This window comes from Alosa alosa, chromosome 12 (assembly GCF_017589495.1).
Source record: "Alosa alosa isolate M-15738 ecotype Scorff River chromosome 12, AALO_Geno_1.1, whole genome shotgun sequence".
Lineage (NCBI taxonomy): Eukaryota > Metazoa > Chordata > Actinopteri > Clupeiformes > Clupeidae > Alosa > Alosa alosa.
In genome coordinates this window covers 21,362,994-21,384,535 of record NC_063200.1, presented here as the reverse complement: position 1 = coordinate 21,384,535, position 21,542 = coordinate 21,362,994, and the positions used below count along the sequence as shown (strand labels likewise).

At 46.2% G+C, this 21,542-nt stretch overlaps 1 protein-coding gene across 3 annotated transcripts in view; it reads left to right on the top strand.

Moving 5' to 3' along the window:
- Positions 1–21,542, top strand: part of LOC125304515 (mediator of RNA polymerase II transcription subunit 13-like) — a 94,407-nt gene that overhangs the window by 29,800 nt on the left and 43,065 nt on the right. For all 3 annotated transcript variants that reach the window (XM_048258869.1, XM_048258870.1, XM_048258868.1), the window contains exons 3-4: positions 19,504–19,588; positions 21,378–21,461. In XM_048258869.1, the coding sequence (XP_048114826.1) occupies positions 19,504–19,588; positions 21,378–21,461 (169 nt within the window). The remainder of the gene's footprint in view (positions 1–19,503; positions 19,589–21,377; positions 21,462–21,542) is intronic.

The window sequence follows — 21,542 nt, the reverse complement described above, 5'->3', positions numbered from 1 at the left end:
AGTGGAAGAGAACACTTAGCAGTGTACCGTGTCTGCAAGAAATTGTGCGTGTGTGTGTGTGTGTGTGTGTGTGTGTGGTCTAGCTCTGTTTACACTCCTATCTCTGTGGTGCTTTGATGTCCTTTTTCTGTCCTCTCTGCTGTGGTCCACTGGACCAGACTGAACCAGCACTCTCCACACAGAGGCCATGAACTGCCCTGTAAAACCAGCAGATGCTTCTGCTGTTCATCGAGAATCATGTGCACGCCATTATCAGAGAATTTAGGACTCCCAACCATGAACACCGTCTGTTCGGCAAGGGAGGGTTAAAGAATGTGTGTGTGTGTGTGTTCGTTCATCAGTCACTGGTATTTCATATTAGTAACAAATGAGCACAAATGAAAAACATTTCCGCAGTATTGTCATGAGTTGTTGTTTTGTCGTTGATTAACTGATGTGTTTGAGGATTTTTAACAGACCAGTGTGGAGCTTTTGAGAAGCAAATGAGAAAGATGAAAGCTCATACACTGATCAATCAGGGGCATCAACAGTATAACTAAACTGTTAGAAACATTATTGTGAATACTTTTTCATTCATTACTGCAAAAAAGCAATTTAAATACTTATGCGGCTCATTTGTAAGCCTAATCTTATTTCATGTTCTTGCATTTATTGCATGTAAGTGTTCTACACCAAAGAAATGGTAACATTGAAACATTTTTGTTTAATGTTAATTGTCAAAAAACTTTCCACATCAGTTTTAAAATTGCATTGCAGTAATATTCACTGTGCGATAACAGAAACATTTCAATACAGAGATGCCAGACTCAACACTGAAAGCCCTGAAAATAAGCATTCCTGTAGTGTATTCCCGTGTGTGTGTGTGTGTGTGTGTTCATGGGGAAAGCATACTGTTTCTGCCAGTGTAGCTGGGCTTCTCTCTCTGTCCATGTGGAGGTCTTTTGGCTGAGTATGGGTCCTCTGTGAACGCGTTGTGTGTCCAAGACTTTTCCTTCCCGCTCTCTCTCTCTCTCCCTCCTCCCTCCCTCTCCCTTTCTCTTTCCCCCTCTCTCTCTCGTGTGCCTGGCCCATCCACCTACGTCTTGTGCACATAGCAGTATTGGCCTCTCTCCAGGAGAGTCTCTCTCCATAGCCTTGCCTCTCTCTCTCTCTCTCTCTCTCTCTCTCTCTCTCTCTCAGTCACTCTGATTCTCTCTCTCTCAGTCTCTCTGATTCTCTCTCTCTCTGTCACTCTGATTCTCTCTCTCTCTCTCTCTCAGTCACTCTGATTCTCTCTCTCTCAGTCACTCTGATTCTCTCTCTCTCTGTCACTCTGATTCTCTCTCTCTCTCTCTCTCAGTCACTCTGATTCTCTCTCTCTCTGTCACTCCTGATTCTCTCTCTCTCTCTCTCTCTCTCTCTGTCTCTCTCTCAGTCACTCTGATTCTCTCTCTCTCTGTCACTCTGATTTCTCTCTCTCTCTCTCTCTCTCTCTCTCTCTGTCTCTCTCTCAGTCACTCTGATTCTCTCTCTCTCTGTCACTCTGATTCTCTCTCTCTCTCTCTCTCTCTCTCTGTCTCTCTCTCAGTCACTCTGATTCTCTCTCTTTCTCAGTCACTCTGATTCTCTACCCTCTATCCCACTTTGTCCTCTTCTCTATTTCAGTCGCCTTGCTCCTTTTTTCCACTCTTCCCTTGTTTCGCTGTCACTCCCAGTTCCTCTGCCCTCATTCTCACTCACTCACTCTCTTCTCTCCCTCCCTCTCTCTCTCTCCTGCTCTCCTTTTTTTCTCCCCCCCCCAATTCTCTCCCTCCTTTTTCTCTTTCTTTCCCCTTTACACTTCTTTTTCTGTTTTTCTTTCTTTTTTCCCTGTCTTTCCCTCCCTGTTACCCTCCGCTCTTTCCCTCTTACCCCTCACCTCTCTTTCTTTCTTTCTTTCTTTCTTTCTTTCTTTCTCCCTCCCTCTCCCCCTTTCTCCCTCTCTCTCTCTTGGCTGTGTTCCATGCTCTGTAGTGTGCACCTCTGGCACGGATAGGGAATCCCTGCTGAGTGATTCACCCTCACTTTAACCACACCACAGTGTGCCCTTCCTCACTTCCTGACCCCCCCCCCCCCACCCTCCATGCACACTTGTGCACACTCCTAGTGCACATTTCCCATCACACCCACCCCCACCACCACTCCCCAGTGTTCAATATCACCTTTCAGAGGCCTTCTGTGAGTCGTGACGTTAAATGTAATATCTGTGGTGGAGCAGCCATGGGAACTTTACAGGAAGTGTTTGGTGGTTAATGACTGTATTAGTTCTGACTGCAGCCCCTACTCGTTTATTAATATCCCGGGGTGAAGGGCTGCACTCTCTGAAGAGAGCAACTGCAAATGGAAAGAGATGCTAGACCAGAGACATACACACTCTCTCTCTTTTTTTCTCCCCCCCTCTCTGTCTCTCCCTCTCTCTCTAACTGACTATCTCTCTCCTGCTCTCTCTCTCTCTATCTCTCTCTCACACACATACACACACACATACACACATACACACACACACACACACACACACACACAACCTCCTCTCTCTCTCTCTCTCTCTCTCTCTCTCTCTCTCTCTCTGTTGTCTTCCCTCTGAGCTATGTGTGCAATTAGATGTCTGATATTAGGGCTTAGCTATAACAGACCTCAAAAGGATGTTGTAGCACAGAAGCAGAGCGAACACTATTCCACCCCACCTACCTTCCAGATGCTTATCATCTTCAGTCAGAGGCCTTGGGAGATGTTCATGTCATTCCGATTTGTACGGTGAGCTGCAATTTTTCGCTCCAGGTTTGACTTGCTGACAGAAATTAAATGATTTGCGGTCCATCAATATGCATTAGAGGCCTGGACTCTACCAACTCAAAATTTTCAATCATGCATATTTGAGTGTATATGTGTGTGTCGGGTGTGTATGTGTGTGTGTACTCGTGTGTACGTTTTTACTTCCTCTGCTTTCTCGGTGTCAGGGGAGACATTGGAGTGGCATGCTGTGGCCCAGTCCGATACAAACATTAGAGGAGTGAAATCCAGAGCAGGCCACGAGAGAGGCGAGTGTAAAGACTCTGCCAGTCCCTTCATGGCCATGTGTGAGGGCCAGCCACGTTCCCCTGGCACCACATGTGTGAAGGAGGGCTCTTGATGTGTGCTCTGTGCATATACTGAGCTTTAAATTCATGCTTTACATATATGCATGTGTGTGTGTGTTTGTGTACGCACACGTACATGTTTGTGTGCTTGCAACAGTGAGTAGTTGATCATATGCCATGGACTCTCAATCTCTCCCTTCCTACATCTCTCTGCCTCCCTTCTCCCTTTTATCTTTCTTTCTCTCTCTCTCTCTCTCTATCTATCTATCTATCTATTTATCTATCTATCTATCTATCTATCTATCTATCTCTATATGGAATTGTCTCTAAAGGTTCTTGATTCAGGAGTTGGGGGAGGGGATCCTTACGGAGGCCTTGAGCAATCAAAGCCATGGCTGTCCATCTTACCTTCTGAACCAGTCCATTAGTGGGGCATGGCAGCTTCCTTCAGTTGCTGTCAGCTTGTTTTGTCTTGGTTTTATATTGATTTTTGATTGATTGATCTCTTTCACCTAGCAAATGGAAGCTCCATCAAAGCTTTTATAAATTGCCAGGAGAATATGAATCATGCACATTTAATTAATCTTGAATATGTGAGATAAGTAAAGAAGCAGTTATCTTCCCAAACCACAGGTATTTTTTAAAGAAATATCATATTGAGGAGATTCATACTGCAGGAGCTTCCAGGGAATGCCTCTTAAATGTCAACCCTTGGCCATCAGGCACTCAGAGAGGACTCCCAGCAAATGTAAAGGTAGTTGAAGGCAATAAAATACACCCTCAGCCCATCACTGAGTAAGCATAAATGGTTAATGGCTCGGTATAGGTCAGGCAAAGGACGGGAGAGAGAGAGAGAGGGAGAGAGGGTGTGAGAGAGAAAGAGGGAGAGAGAGAGAGAGAAGGGAGGGGTGTGAGAGGATGTGTGAGGAGGCGGTGAGAGGCTTAAGTGAATGCTGCTGTTACTTAATCTCTTCTGTGTGTGTGTGTGTGTGTGTGTGTGTGTGTGTGTGTGTGTGTGTGTTTTGCGTTGTCAGTGACAGTCATTTGGCACATAGAATTTATATAATGCCTCGGCTCTTTGTGTGAGTAAGTGTTAAGTGTCCCTTTTGAACAACATGAAACACTTTGTTTTGCACTGCCGTAATGTTGTCATTATTATCAAAGTGGATTAACAGTGAATCCATGAACATGCGTTTATTTATTTAGAGCTTGTTGCAATTCTGGTGTAGGCTCTGTGTGCTACATGCCTCTTGGAAGTGGGTCATATTAGGATGTGTTCTCTCTTTAACATTCTGTTCAATGTGTGTGTGTGTGTGTGTGTGTGTGTGTGTGTGTGTGTGTGTACTTGGGGCAGAAAAGATAAGTGACTGTCAAATTATGTAACTGTGTTGGATAACCCTGCTGGCTTTTCCCTACCCTACTCTCTCTTCTGGATTGGCAGGTTTGGCAGAGGTCCCTCTCCACTACTCTCTCTCTCTCTCTCTCTCTCTCTTGCTCTCTCTCTCTCTCTCGCTCGCTCTCTGTCATTCCCTGGTTTCCCACACTGATCTTTGAGTATATTAAATCTACAGTCCCTGCCTGTGTCTATCTTCTTCCCCCTCTCTCATGTACCACACACACACACACACACACACACACACACACACACACACACACACACACACACACACACCTATAATCAGACACACCCTCTCTCTCACACACACATACTCACTCAAGGCTCGGTAATCTTTATTTGCTGTTTACATTAGCTGTGAATCCCTCTGCAGCCTGGCTGTTGGCTTAGCATGCTAATGCTATAGTAAACAGTCTCAGCCTATCAAATATGCCTGCCAGCCAGGAAACAGGAAGAGAAGACACACACTGTCTCTCAGAATCAGTCACAGAGAAGGGAGACAGCTTGTCTAACCTTGATAAAAATCTATAGTGAGCACTGAGCAGCCTCTCTATGAGAGTTTCATTTCTTGTCAATAGCAAGCTAACTGTAGCTGCAACTTCAGTTGCAGTCTACAAATGGAAGGTAACCTTAGGGCTACCGGGAGCAGGAGCGGTTCTAGGAGGACGTGTTGGCTCAAAAGTCTCAGATGGCGGAGCAGTGTGCCATGTCGGGTTGAATTATAAAGTGTATCCTGCTCCTCTGGCTCTAGGGGAGGGCACTAGCTGGTTTTGTCACTGCATCCAAACACTGCACTCCATCCACATAGATTAAGATGATGTGCTGTGGCTTATATTGATGCTAGCTACATTAGTGTACCACTAATATTGATGCATGTGCTTAGCGGGAGTATATTAGCCATTAGTATAGGTGCTTCTGCAGGCCCCCATACATGTTGTACTCTATATGTACTCAGTACATGCACAGGATCTTGCATTTAGGAAGAGCATTAATTCATTCCACTGACATTTATGATTTGAGATGTCAGGCCTATTGCACATCTGGATGTAAACATTTATTCTTCTATACTCCTGAGGCAAAAAAAAATATGTGCTTGGTCAGTAGGCACTCAGTGATTTATGTAAAGGTTTGTAACATTTTTCATCCTGTTTGGGCCATTTTGAAGGATAATATTTGGTAAAGGTTGATAATATTTGTCTGTTTCAGACGGCCTCCCCTCTTTTATGGATCTTGGACTGGTCCTTCACTGTGGAGTGTTTTTGCCTTTGCAGCAAGAACTACTACTGCCTTCCTTCTCTTTTTTTCTCTCTCTCTCTATCTCTCTTTCTTTCTTTCTTTCTTTCTTTCTTTCTTTCTTTTTTTCTTTCTTTCTTTCTTTCTTTCTTTCTTTCTTTCTTTCTTTCTTTCTTTCTTTCTTTCTTTCTTTCTCTCTTTCTCTCAAACTGTTTCTCTCTGAGATGGTAGCTGATGTATGTTTGGGAATGTTGCCACGGGCTTAAACATCCCGCTCAGCTCTTGTATGCGTGGAATGGGGCTCTCGGCGGTTGTGGATATTACAGTGTAATGCAACGGCATTATTCAGAGTGGCAGCAGGAGTCGAGTTAGAAGGATGAAAATGGGCACCGACGGCCCCTCGTTTTGGGAGTGGTGTTGGTTGTGTGTGTATGTATGTATGTATGCGTGTGTGTGTGTGTGCATGTTTGTGTGCGTGTGTGTGTGTGTGTGTGTGCGTGTGTGTGCGTGTGTGTGTGCTTGGAGGGGTGGCTTTCGGGGGGCCTTCCCCTCCTCACATAACTCGGCCCTCACAACAGCTCAGTGGACGCTCTGTATGTTCCCGTTGGCCCCCAGGCAAGCTCTGCCAACTTGCTCTATCAGCTTACCGTGCTTTGGCACACCAGGCCCTGCAGACCATATAGAGCTATATAGGGCTGCGCTCCCTCACCCACAGAATAGTCAAATACAACCAAAACAAATACAAGACAACCCAATGCAGAGACAGCTCAGTTCAGAGCAGCACAAATGGATGACACCCCTCCTGCCCACAGGCCCCTCCTGCCCACAGACTTTCGGATGTTTTAGATTATATTTTAGATTTAATTTGCTTTTATTTGTTTTAATTCTTGTCTACATATTATTTGTCTATACATAATTTGTTTACCTCGCCTGTAGAGCACTTGCATACAACTCCTGCTATTTTTTCAAGGTGCTAGAAGTTGACTTGACTTAACTACATCAGTGTGAGACGTCCCCAGAGCGGCATTAAGTGGATGGGCGTAAAATAAGTGGAAGTGTAACATAGTCTACTGTTTGCCTTGGTTGTAATCTACCTTGCTTGTAAGTGGCTTTGGATAACACCATCATCTGGAATGAGCCATAGTTAGAAGATGGCAATAAGTCTGGAGGAGAGAGGGTGTTACCTGGTGGAGGGGAGAGAGGAGGGGGTTGATAAGGAAGTGCTTTAAGGGCTGTAGGCTGTTTTAAGATGGAGTAGATGGCTTCAGTACCAGGGGGAAAGAAGGATAGGGTAATGTGACTCCCTGTGACTAAAGAGAGAAAGCAAGAGGAAGAGAAAGACAAGCCAAGAGTGTGAGGGAATACATGAAGAACGAGAAAGGGAGAGAGGAAAAGGGGAGTGTGTGAGCAAGAGACATAGAGAGAGAGATGCAGAATGTGAGAGAAAGGGGGAGAGAGAGAGAGAACAGGATGGTTCTCAAGAGCCCTGTCTGACTCACCCAAAGAACTATGCAATGGCCCGTCTCTCTCTCTCTCTCCATCTCTCCCCCTCTTGCTCACTCGCTCTCCATAATTGACTCCAGATTTTGTCCTTTTTTCTCCTCTTCTCTTTTTCCTCCCTGTTCATTCTCTTCTCCCTCCCTCTCCCTCTCTCCCTCTCCCTCTCTCTCTCTCTCTCTCTCTCTCTCTCTCTCTCTCTCTCTGTCACGGCCCCTCTGCCCTCCCCTCCCTGGGCCGCTGGGTCTCTGTGCCTGTTGTGCGTGGGCTCCTGTTGCTCTGTGTCCCATCCGTCTCAGCAGCTCACAGAGTGGAGCCCAGGGAGAGGCAGAGTGGATGGGTCACACCAGCCTGACCTTTCCACCACCATAGTGACCACCAGGCCAACTGTTTAACAGGCCACAATGCCACTCACAGTGCATTGTGGGAAATTGAGTTTTTCAGACTTTACCTGTCTTCTAAGCATACACATGAGATAATTTATCCTCTGGCAACTGTTTAGGTAGTGGTAAATTTGTTGGCAGCCTTGTGCTGTTTGGAAAGAATTCCTCATGGTTTTGTGTTGAAAAACAGAGGGTTTCAACAGTTCCTGTCACACTTGTTGAACAAAACTCATAACAACCTTGTGGGGGGGGGGGGACTCCACAGCACTGTATTAACTGTTTTCTTCCCCAAAAGAAGGAAGGAGTTGCAGGGAATTGGCTGTTTTTCATCTTAATTTAGGATCCTGATGTGAAGCTGTGTTACGAAAAATGTGGAGGAGGGTAAAGCGATGTTTCCGAGAGGAGGAGGAAGTGAAAGGGAGGGAGGGATGGAGGGATGTGACCAGCTGCTTATTCGGAGGGAGAGAGAGAGGGAGGGAGGGAGGGAGGAAGGGAGGGAGGGAGGGAGGGAGGCATGCATCCATGCCACAGGAATGTCACGGAATGTCAGGGAGACGTCACGGCAACCGGGACCCGTGAGTGACCGGCCCGGACGGGAAAGCAGTGGGTGGCGGAGGAGCTGAGACTGAGTCCGAGTGTGGTCAGCACAGAGGACACACAGGCTATCAAACAGGCAGACAGACAGACTCAGTAGCGGGTCAGACCGACAGACAAACAGACAAGCATGCAGTGCTACTGGTCTGGTCGACAGAAAAATAAATAAACCTGTGGACAGACAAACAGAGAGGGGAAGACACACACAAAATAAGGTACATTGACAGACAGACAGACAGACAGAGAGTGGGCAGTACTGGGGACATGGGGCTGTGACTGGTGGAGGTTGAAGTGCAACAGCAACAACAGCAGCAGCAGCAGCAGAGGATCTGGGGGATGTGCCAGGGAGAACAGATGCTGGCGGGAGTGGCTGCATGCCTGTTTCTGTGCAGAGAGAGAGAGAGAGAGAGAGAGAGGAGAGAGAGAGAGAGAGAGAGGGAAGGAAGAGGAGGAGGAGAGTGAGCAAATGAATGTGCCTGAAGGATGACCTTCAGCCTTTAGGACCCCATCCAACCCCACCCCTCCAAAAAGTCTCTCTCTCTCCACATCCCCACACCTCACGTCACTGCCTGTGTCATAGGCAGAGCGAGATTACGAAGCAGATGAATAGAATTTGAGCAAAGGATGAGAGCGAGATGGAAAATGTGATCAAGTGTGATAAAAAGAGAGAGAGAAATTCAGGTAAACAGGTATAGAGAAGGAGAAAGAAAGAGTGGTAGTAAGATACTGTATTGATATTGTAAAGATATTGATAAAGAGATAGTAATTTAAATAATTTGTTAAAGAGAGATATAGAGAGTGTGTGTGTGTGTGTGTGTGTGTGTGTGTGTGTGTGTGTGTGTGTGTGGCGAAGAGAGCAGTAGCATGGCCTATGGGCGGCGCAGAAGCGGCCGGCCTCACCATCTGGAGCCCAGCGCCTGGTCTGTGCCCGTGTCCGAGCGCCCTTCATCCCTTAAGAAGGCGAGCTTTGCACGCTGCGGCCATGAGATCTCTGCTCCGAGCACGTCATTGATACCAGCCTCCTCACAGCACAGCAGGACACAGTCCAGCACTGTCCAGAGCACACTCTCTCTCACTCACTCACTCACTCACTCACTCACTCTGATAGATAGATAGATAGATAGATAGATAGATAGATAGATAGATAAATAGATAGATAGACAAACAGACAGACAGACAGATAGATGAATAAATAAATAGATAGATTGATTGATTGATTGCGCACACACACACAAACACTTGAGTCCAGCAAAAAGGATAAAAGATAGAGGTAGGAAGAAAGGTAAGAAAAGTGTAAGTGAAGACGAGAGATTGTGCAGATCCTTGGGGAGGAGCCTTTCAGATCAACCATGCAGCACAACACAAGCAGTTCAACAGGGAGGCTGGGACTGTGGAGGAGAGAGAGGCGGGGTGAGGAGTTAGAAGTATGGGGGTGGAGGAGGGGGTGAGGGGTTAAAAGAAGGGGGGTGGGGGTTGGAGCCCTATTTCCTCGGCCACCCCCCACCCAGCCCATTGCTCTTAAACTCCCTGTTAATTCCCGTCAGAAATTAAAAAGCAAAGTGGTGGATTTTGGAGGCCAGACGGGATGGGCCGCTGCTGGACGCATGCCAGTGACCGCCAGGGCTGCTGCCGTTTTCTTCTCTCCCTCTCATTTCTTTCTTTCGCTCCCTCCCTCCCTCCCTCCCTCCCTCTTGCTGCTTTTTCTCTCTCTCTCTCTCCTTGCTCGTTTTTTCCCCTCTCTTTCTCTCTCTCTCTTTCTCTTCTGGTCTCTCTGTCTCTCTCTCTCTCTGTCTCTCTCTCTCTCTCTCTCTCTCTCTGTCTCTCTCTCTCTCTCTCTCTCTCTCTGTGTGCCGGGGGAAAGAAGCTGTTTGCTCTGCAGTTGATTGTTTGCTGGTTTAGGCTTTGTGGCTGTTGAGCTGTTGAGCTGTGCGTTTAAGGGCCAGTCGTGAGTCTTTCCTCTGCTTCTCTCTCTCTCTCACTCTCTCTCTCTTCTTCTGCTTCTCTGTCACGCTCTTCTCTTTCTCTCTTCTCTCTCTCTATTTCTCTCTCTCTCTCTTTCTCTCACTCATTCTCTCTCTCTCTCTCTCTCCACGTATCCACAGCACACTCAGTGAGATCTGGGTGAGATAACTGTCAGCACAAACATAGCTTTTACTGAAAATCAGAGACGCTGTGACTCAACGGTGTAAATGCAAGCTTGACTTTTATGGACAGCCAAATACTCTCCAGGTGTCTTGGAAGCGCGTTTGTGCATGCGTGTGTATTTGTGTATGTGTGTGTGTGTGTGTGTGTGTGTGTGTGTGTGTGTGTGTGTGTGTGTGTGTGTGTGTGTGTGTGTGTGTGTGTGTGTGTGTGTGTACTGTATGTATGCCTACTTCCTGCCCCCAAAGCTGTCATTTCTACTTAATGGCCCTTGAATCCCCACTATAGCCTTTAGACGAACCTTGACTGCAAGTCCACCTCAAACCCATTTTAGAGGCTCCGCCGCAACTCGATATTACAGGCCCTGCAAAGGTGCACACACAAGGGGCGGCTCAGCGCGTCGGAGGAAAGCCCTCTAAAACGTTACGCGAGCCCTCATTGAGCGCGTTAGACGTGATTGGTTTAGACATGCTTGGCCTGTTCTTGGCCGAGTGTCAAGCCCGTCATAGAGAGAGCCTCTGTCTATGGGGGCCTCTCCATGCGCGCTCAAACCTTCCGGCCTCGACCTTCTCCCTGAGAGCGAAAGACAGGGGACCCGTTTCCTGCCGGTGAAAGAGAGAAAGAGGAAGGGAGGGATAGAGGAAGAGGAGAAGGAGCGAGGGAAGCAACCCCCCAAGGGTTTACCGGAGCCCACTGCATGCCTCGACTCCTTCCACGTCAGCGCGTAATTGACTAATTAGCTGGCCAAGTAATTAATTAATTGGGTAATTATTTGTCTTGATGGCCCCTGCCGACTGGTCTTCCGGCGCTTTAATCTGAGTATAGGTTTTCAAGCTGGAAATCGCCAAGAGTCAGCCTGAAAAACGGAAATAGCTTGTGCCCCATGGCTCCTAATGGTGCTTTCTCTCATTCCACCTCCAGTTTCATTCATATTTCCTGTGATGTAGTCATCCGTATGGCACTCTACTGCAGTAGGCCTCTGGCAAGCCTACTTGTAGGTTGTTGTTGGTAGTTAATGGCATGGCAGCCATGTTAATGGCTCTCGGTTGTATTTCCTGTAATGCTTTTATTGTGAAGGTGTTATATTGAGTCTCTGTCATTGTGAGTGGTGGTTAGTAGTGCTAATGATATCACCCCTCCATACTCAATATGTGTTAAATATCACAGATACTAGCCACTGCAGCAGTCCCACCCAGTTCCCCCAACCCCAAATGTCTTCTGTGTTGTGTTCATCAACATGGAGACTAAAACACACACAAACACTCACTTACCCACACCCACACATATGTGCACATTCGCACCCCCCCAAACACACACACAAACATAAACATACCCACACATATGTGCACGTCTGTACCCTCCCCCTCGCAAACACACACACACAAACATATCCACACACACACACACACACATACACACACTATGGAGTCCCCGTATTGAGTCTGGTGGGCCCTCATCACTGTTAGATAAAATATGTATTATTAGTGATGTTACCCTTCATCTTCCATATGTGTTGAGGCTCAGACATGGTGTCCCCACCCCACCCCAACCCCCCCTGCTGTGCGTGGAGCTCCATTACCCTGCCTGTTAATCTGCTCTAATGGCGGTGTCGGCCCATTAGCCAGAGAGCGGGGGTCCCCTCACTCGCTCGCTCGCTCACACAACATGCCTGCTCGTGAGATATGAGCACGCCGGTCCCGCAGATTCTTTCGGCGCCACTCGGTTAATAAACCTGGGCGGACGGGGCGGGGATGCTGATGACGCTCGACCAGCCGTCACCATGCTACACTGTGGGCTACCTCTCTTTCACTGAGCTTAGACACCTGGACAAGCCACCCTGTATCTCTGCGTCAGCCCCTTAAGTAGCTCTAGTTACAACATCACCCCATGCTGACTTCAAACAGTCAACCACTGTTGCACCACTAAATAACTTGCAACATTAACCTATCGGTGATCTATGCAAATATCTTTCTAGTGGACAAAACATGTTTTAATCACCTTGCAGGCACCATAATATGATCACCATTACTGTACTTTGTTGGTGGCAGCCAACCTGCCAAATATCATGCAAGTCCACCCCAACCCCACATGCCAATGTCTTACTTAACCAAGACTTTGCAACACACACACACATGAAGACACCCACAGATTATAGCATTGATCTAGGTCAGGGGTCTCCAACAGGTACGTAGCTCGCGAGCTACCAGTAGCTCCCCACCTGTTTAGCTCTCCAAAAGGTTTGAGGAGGATGTTCATAAATCTGATAACCCAGTCACTTGGGAAACATGTTAAAATTCCTATGAAATCAAATTCACAGTCTACGAAGAGAGAAGGTAAATGAGTTAAAAGCTACTACTAACATAAAAGCTCTCGGCCATGTCCGTTTTGTCAAAGTAACCCTCGGAGGAAAAAAGGTTGGAGATCTAGGTGTATTGGAAGGGGTCTGGTGTGGATCTGGCTCTGATCTGGCAAATCAGTGTCCAATCTGAGAGCCACAACCATGAAACCATGAATGAACCATGAAAAACCATGCGGTGAACTGCCTGACAACTCCACATCCATCGAGCCATCCTTCAGTCAACCCAATCATTCACTCATCTATAGCCACTTTGAAGTGAGTGCCCAAGGGCCAATTGCCAGTGCCTCAATCAGTTACAAGTACAGTATGCTACACAGCCACTCAACCACAGCAGCAGTCCTCGTACACTACACACACACACACACACACACACACACACACAGACACACAGACACACACACACACACACACACACACACACGGCACCTCTAAATAACACAACACTCACTGGGCTTCCCTGCAAAGTCTGAAAGTACAGAAAAATGTCACTTTCCAACCAGAGCAAAATAACACTCTTTGAGAAACGCCAATCATCTAAAGTTTCTAAACCAAGACGGCTATGCTGTTCTGTACTATCTATTATACTCACTCCCTTATACTGTAGGTCCTTTAGGATTATCTGTCTTTTAGTGAAATGTAACATTTAGTTAAATCTTAAATCTCCTATGGGTAAAAGTAAAGGATATCAATCAGTCAGTGAATGAATCAATTAGTCAATCAATCAGTCAATGAATAGAATTAAAACCTCATCTGTGCGATCCAGCTGTTTTGCAGCTGCATGACCAGTGGGTCCCTGGAGGAAAGGTGTGTGTGTGTGTGTGTGTGTGTGTGTGTGTGTGTGTGTGTGTGTGTGTGTGTGTGTGTGTGTGTGTGTGTGTGTGTGTGTGTGCGTGTGCAGACAACCAGCACTGAATTGAAGAGGTGGACTGTAGAGCTTAGAAATACAATTCTCCTTCTCAGCCACCAGCACCAGCACCTCTCCACCTACACACACACAGCCGCCTTGCAAGACACCCAACAGGAAGCACGCTCGTTATAGCACGTATAACACTGTTTACACGTGTGTGTGTGTATGTATGTGTGTGTGTGAGTGTGTGTATGTGTGTGTGTGAACGTATACGTGTCTGTGGTTAAGTGTCTGCGTGTATGTTGGATGTCAGCTCTGCTCCTGAAGCCACACGGTCAGTCAATGGCGGCTTTGTTTGTTGCGGCCTGTCTGTTCAGAGCTCCCACTAGTGGGGAGAGCATGTTGGTGCGGCCCATCGGCACACACTGGGAGGGAGGAGGAGGAGGAGGAGGAGGAGGAGGAGGAGGAGGAGGAGGAGGAGGAGGAGGGAGGAGGAGGAGGAGGAGGAGGAGGAGGAGGGTGCGACCCAATTCCATCACTACTTATTTGTGTTGGGGGGCCGTGGCAGCTGATGCTGATCTGGGGTGGGCGGGGGCTGAGGGGGTGTGTGTGTGTGTGTGTGTGTGTGTGTGTGTGTGTGTGTGTGTGTGTGTGTGTGTGTGTGTGTGTGTGTGTGTGTGTGTGAGAGAGAATAGGCATGCAAATGCATGTTTGTGTGTTTGGAGAGAGAGAGAGAGAGTGTGTGTGGAGGTGAAAGAAGGGGGAGTGTATAAAATAAACATGTTTGCAGGGGATGGAGGGGTGCAATTGTGATTGCACTTAAACAACACTGTTGTCCCTCTTTCACGCTCACATCCACACACACACACACACATATATACACACACGTATACTCTCCCACACGTAAGTGTGTGCTGACTCCACCATTTCCTTCTCTCTGTTTATTTATCTTTTTTCTTTTCCATCTGGCTGTCCGTCTCTGTGAAAAGTTCAGCCTGAATTCTGTGGCAGAGAGCAGCACAAAGCCACTGTGCTCACCAGAAGGAGAAGAAGTGAAACTAATGTTGCAACTCTTTTTCTGACAACTCATCAACGGTTGCGATTGAAAACAAGCTCTGTTGTGGTTAGAATCGTTCCAGGGTGTGGGTGTGGGTGTGTGTGTGTGTGTGTGTGTGTTTCAGAAGCATGTGTGATGGCGAGAGCGTCATTAATGTTTGCTGAATGGTATTTCTTTCATGTTAAGCGGCAGGGATTGCACTGAGGGTCTGAGATTGACACTGACACTGTGAATTCATTTAATGAATGCATGAACGAACAACAAGCCCAGAAATAAATGGACGAATGGATGAACAAATGAATGAATGAATAATGAATAATGAATGAGTGAATGAATGGTTGGATGAAATGAAAGAATGAATGGTTGGGTTTTTCCTACTCAACAGATGTTCAGGGAAGCAGAGAGGCCCCTGAGAGAGAGAAGCCTCTTCTATCATACTATGATATCACCAAAACATTATATCATTATAACATTAAAGAGGCATTCTCTTCTTTCGAGATACTCAGTGAGGGAACATCAACAATGCAAACTAACAAAAGCATGGTTAGCATTTACAACTAATTCACTCTAGGTCACCATTAAAAGGCAGTTTGGGGTTCAAAGTAATCACAAGCACTTGTGGATTTTTTTAGAAGGCAACTCACGTATATTAAATGATCCTAAGGGCTTGGTCAGATTACTCGATTTCAGCCCCTTGCCTTGACTCACTACATTAATATCAGAAGCTCATAATTTTTTTTATAGCTGATATTAGGGTGAGTAGAGGCAGGGGGGATAAGTCCCCCCCTCTCCCCTGCCCTTCTCAAACCCACTAATAAATCGGCTTACTATCTCGTATAATGTACTAGGTCGCCCGAGGAGCAATTGCTGAGTCCACTTTAACATGTCAAATTCATTCTCACATCAGACCCTACCGTTTGGAAAGCTGGGTTTCACTCTGTGTGAGAATAGAGTAAGAAACACACACATACACACACACACACCCACATACTTACAGACACATGCACTTGTACACACATACACACTTGTAGACACTCAATCCATCTGCAACCAGTTGCTTCCTGAACTTGCAGTGGCAAAGTTCACACGAGTCAAGGTTTATTATGCAGCAGACTGAGCGACCCAGAGCCCAGTCCAGCATCCCCAGGCACTGGAACGGCACTGATGTTTCTGAGTGCCAGCTGATTCCTCCTTCCAAGCAAGTTGCTTAGATGCTATTAAAGGCCCCCTTCGCGATAAAAGGAGCTAAGAAAGGAACCGAGCCCAATGAGCTGTAAGACACACTCAGTCTCTCTCGCAGACTCAGATTAATTGGATGGTGTTTGACTGATGCAGTGATATGCACTAGATCATCATTTTTCATGGTACGACTATGCCTGATGGCTGATGGGAGCCACATCATTTTATGGGTTTTATTTAGCATTGGGGTATCATTGGGAAGTGATTTACTATAAGAGGGTTGATCAAGTTGTTTAATTTGCACTTTTTTCAGTCCACTCAGAGAGCAAATTTATATATAAGTGTACATAATGAAAAAGGTTTTAGTTTGGCGTATATTTTATGCATGTGTAGTATACAGATTGTGTGTGTGTGTGTGTGTGTGTGTGTGTGTGTGTGTGTGTGTGCGTGTGTGCGTGCCTGGGAAGAGGAGGGATCTCCCCGCCTTCTCACAATCGTTCTGTGTACATGTGTGGGTATGTCTGTGTGTTTAAGAGAGAGTGAGTGTGTGTGTAAGTCAAGGACCTTGCCATGATATGTGTGTTGGGGGTGGGGCGTGAAGTAAATGGATTTGAAGAGGTGAGGAGCGTGTGCACTTCTGTATTTACATGCATCTTGATTTGTGTACTCGGCGCGTGTCTATGTGTGTCTGTCTGTCTGTGTGTGTCTGTGTGTGTGTGTGTGTGTGTGTGTGTGTGTGTGCGTGTGTGCGTGTGTGCGCGCGCGTGTGTGTATGTGCGCGCGCGCATACATATCTGTGAGAGGGAAAATGAGAGAGACAGCATAAAAGGAGAACGAGGAAGAGGAATTTACAGAGCGAATTAGCAAATGAAGGAGTGAATGAACGACAAAATGGTCGGAAGAAAATGAGAGAGAGAAATAGAGATGGAGAGAGAAAGAGAAAGAGGGAAAGAATGAGAGAGAGAGAGAGAAAGAGAGAGAGGAGACATGGAACATAAGCAAAATGAAGCAAAGGGAATGAGAGAGGGAGGGAGAGAGAGAAAGAGAAAGAGAAAGAGAGAGCTGAGCTGATGAGGAGGGATTTGCTCAGGTCTTGGCATGCAGCTCATGGATCCTGCGCTCTCCCCTGTAGAATATCTGGCTGAAGTTGAGCTTTCTGTCTGAGCCCTGGAGCTAGAGAGAGAGGGAGAGAGAGAGGAGGGAGAGAGAGAGAGAGGGAGGAGAGGAGAGGGGGTGGGGAAGGAGGGGGGGAAGGGGTGGGGTGTTGGAAGAGAAGAAGTGTTGGCGGGAGGAGAGGGGGAGGGGAATGGAGAGGAGAGGGAGAGATGGGAGAGGGAGGGAGGGAGGGAGGGCTGGCTGGCGGGTGGACTTGAATGTTGGGGAGCCGTGTTCTCACAGCCAGTGTTGCCATGGTTACAGGGGGAATTCTGGCGACTAAGGAAATTTCATTCACTCCAGTGTGGAAAAAAGGGAGGGAAATATCAACAAAACAAAAATCTGGAGGGCAGAAACATGCAGTGAAATCCACCTTCTCCGAGAGCTGTACACAATCTTCCTCAAAGCATTTCACTGCTGTGGTGTGTATGTTTGTGTGTGTGTGTGTGTGTGTGTGTGTGTGTGTGACTCGTGTTCTTGTGCTGTTTTGTTCCCTGCCACCCTCTGAGCAAACAGAACACCCACTCTCCCACCGCACGCCCCCCCCCTCAGGTACGGCGCCGAGAACAAAGAGACACACCGAGGTGGCGCTGCCGTGTTAGCTTAGCGACACTAGCAATAGGGCTCTCTCTCTCTCTCTCCCTCTCTTTCTCCCTCCCTCCCACCTCTCTCCATCTCTCTCTCCCTCCCTCTCTCTTTCTCTCTCTTTCTCTCTCCCTCCCTCTCACCTCTCCCCATCTCTCTCTCTCCCTTCCTCTCTTTTTATATCTCTCTCCCACCTCCCTCCATTTCTCTCTCTCTCTCTCTAACTCTCTCTGTGTCATGCTCTCTCTTGTCTCTGCTTCTTTCTTTCTTTCTCTCTCCCTCTCATACACTTACTTATTTTATCTCCTACTATCACTGTTCCCTCTCTTTCTCTCTTTCTCTGACATACACACACTTTTGCTGTCTTATCATGTATACTTTTCTCTTTCATTTTCACCTCTTTCTTCTTCCCCTCTATCTTTCTCTCTCTTCTTTCTACTTTTCTCTCTCTTCATGTCTTCCTCCCATCCCTCTTTCTCTCTCTCTCTCTCTCTCTCTCTCTCCCCCTCTCTCTCCCTCTTTCTCTCTGTCTCCCACTCGATGTGAAAGTGGTAGAGTACATTATGTCCAAGCAGGTCACATTCTCAGTGGCTGCTGCTGCTGCTTCTGCCTGTGCTGCTGACGAGGCAGAGCTAGCTGTCAGGCTGACGTGTGTGTGTGTGTGTGTGTGTGTGTGTGTGTGTGTGTGTGTGTGTGTGTGTGTGTGTGTGTGTGTGTGTGTGTGTGTGTGTGTGTGTGTGTGTGTGTGTTGTGGGTGCTGGGGCATCTGTGCGCAGGGGCCAGAGCTGCGCACCATCTCTCTGTCACAGAGAGATAGAGAGAGAGAGAGAGAGCGCTCTCTCACAGCTCGCTCATGCTGCGCCAGCTAAGTGGACCTGACAGCAGCACAGCAGTAAACACACAAACACACACAGAGAGGGACACATGCATGCTAACACACACACAAACACACACACATACACACACACACACACACACACACACACACACACACACACACACACACATACAAATACAAATGCACACATATGTGGAGAGGGGTGCATGCATCCTAACAAACACATGCTCAAGCTGCGTGTGTATACACACACACACACACACACACACACAGACTCAGAGGGAAGCATGCATACTAAAGACCACACACTCACTTTACACAAACACACACCAACAGGGACCCATGCATACTAACAAACACCTGCTCAGCCTGTACAAACACAAACAAGGAGCCATACACGCATTCAAACACACACACACACACACACACACACACACACACACACACACACACACACACACACACACACTCACAAGCCCCATAATACTCATAGAAGCACTATCATTCATTCTTTCCACACACACTGTCACAAACAGACACGCAGATACAAACACACACACACACACACACACACACACGGCATAGTGGTGCATGTCAGTGGTGACAAAAGGCCTGAGCTGCCAGAGTGTATCATTGTGGCGGGTGGCTGGCTGGGGTATGATCTGATAAAGTCTCGTCACTCGACACCTGGTGTACAAGTGCCTGTATTTATGCTCCTCACAGCAGCGCTGCACACACCACCACATGAATCAAGCCTGTGTGTGTGTGTGTGTGTGTTGTGTGTGTGTGTGTGTGTGTGTCTGTCTCAATGTGCATGTTGAAACACGTGTTTTTATTTGATGTGCTGTTGGAGATCTGAGTCGACTCATTTACTCATTTGAGATGTGTACACATCGACATATTTTCCATTCCTCCGCCGGGGCATTTGCCCAGTTTCAAAGCTGTTTGCAGGATCTGTCTGTGTGCCCAACTGTGTCTGTATATGAGAGAGAAATAACGACCAAGAAAAAGTTTTTTGTATTTCCCTTGTGTATATATACTCATTGATGAATGTACTGTTCTCCCATTCAGATAACACCTAATGATAATCTTCACAACCAACTAATATTAGATATGTTCTTTTTTCTGTTTTCTTTTCTATAGTTGCTGAGGAAGGACTCTGGGAGTGTGGTCTTTCCTATGAGTGCAGGACACTCCTCTTCAAAGCCATTCACAACCTGCTGGAGAGGTACAGTCCAGTAACAAATCATATCCCTGAAACACCTCTGTCATCACACTTTAAAAACTACATATCCCACAATCCAACTAAATCATCCCATATCATCACCTGCTTTGGACATTGAAGCTGGGTTACTTCAAATGTTTCAGAATTCAGAATAGGTGATAGCTCAAAATATATCCTGTCATACAGACTTTGAAGGAGTTGAAGTACATTTTCATCTTGACTTGCAAATGTGCGGATAAAGGTAAAAGTAAGACATTACCATCAAAGTTTAACATTTAAGCTTGCTGAACAACTACACTTCTTCCCACAAGCTCTGGTTCTCAAATAGCTTGCGTCTCTCTGACTCACCTTTCCCAGCCTGACTTATAAAACAAAACTCATAAGACAGTGCCAGTCAAAATCAGATCTCATCAAACACAGCTTAAGGCCCTATCTCGGTTTCATAATGCACAGCTAGGTTTGTGTCACTTAAATGCTAAATGTAGTTTATAGCACAGTTGACTGGAAACGGCTGCTGGAATTTATTTAATTTGTGTTGTGCCAACAGCTATTGTAGCTGTTGATGTTGATATATTTACTGTATATCATGATCTCAAGTGTATTACTGCTTGAAGACACACTTAGAACAGTGTCTGTACAACAGATGTTTCATATTTCAAGCATTCTGTTGTTGTTCAAAATTAGGATTGACCAAGAAAATGTCAACTACAATGTCTGATTTGATTTGAACCACAGTAGTGCTGCATTACAGACAACTCAAAAAGATATTTCCATGTTAAAATCTCCCAATTGCAATCTAGACAAACTTGGATGTAAATAATTCCAACCCCCTACTGGAAAAAAATAGGGCGTGTTGAAGTTGGAAATGAAGTCTGACCTCTGACTTCAGAGTTAGAACCACTGGAATGCAACATACTGTAATTATCCATCACTTGCATTAAATATACTAAGGACTCAATGTCCCAGAATGCACCTAAATCACTTCCTTTATCCTCTCGCATTTCTAACACTTGTGCCAAACCTAAAATGAATTATGACTCACTTTTGATTTCCTGCAGTCTTTTCTGTATTCATAATGTAATACAACAAAACTACACTCTCCACAAGTCCTTTGCAGCCACGTTTACTGCCCTAACCTCTCTCAGCGTAGGTGCAGTTTACTCTATGAATCACCTCCCTACATTCCTCACCTGTTGCAGGGTTTGTCTCTAAATGCCACACACATCGGATAAGGGTAGATTTATGATCGCATGACTCAAAAGGAGAGCTATTTAAAGACTGGATTGTTATCGAAAGCCGTGCGTATAACCTATTGATTCTGAGTGCCAAATCACTTCATAGCCGCCATTAATTAAGCATGATCACAAACACAGAGTGTTTTATCTTTCAAAGGGATTGCCAGGCAAGTCATTTTGAGTCGCTGAATTATTTCATAGCCATTCATTAGCTGTTCGTAAGCACTGGAGATCTTTTATCTTTCAAAGGCTCCCCAAGCAACCCATAGCTTGATGCAGATATAGACAATATGACCTTTAAATGTCAAAAGATTTGTATGAAGGTTAAATATGAAACCTGACACTCATTTTCCTTCAGATCACGCAGAGATTATATTAAATATACTTTTCTCAACTTAAATCCACTTCTGTGTCAGTGAATTACATCATATCTCTCTCTCTATTCAAAGCACGCTCTCTTTGTAAATTTATATATGGATATATGTTTTGTAATATTGTATAGTTTTGTTTTGAGCTCAGTGGTTTTCTGCCTGTGACGTGATGCTTCTGTGTGACAGGTGTCTGCTGGATAAGGACTTTGTGCGCATTGGGAAGTGGTTTGTGAAGCCACACGAACTGGAAGAAAAGACCCTAGGCAGCAGGTAAGTCACCCCTCCACACACACACACACACACACACACACACACATCTGTCTCTCTGTCTTCCTCTTTCGTTCACCTATG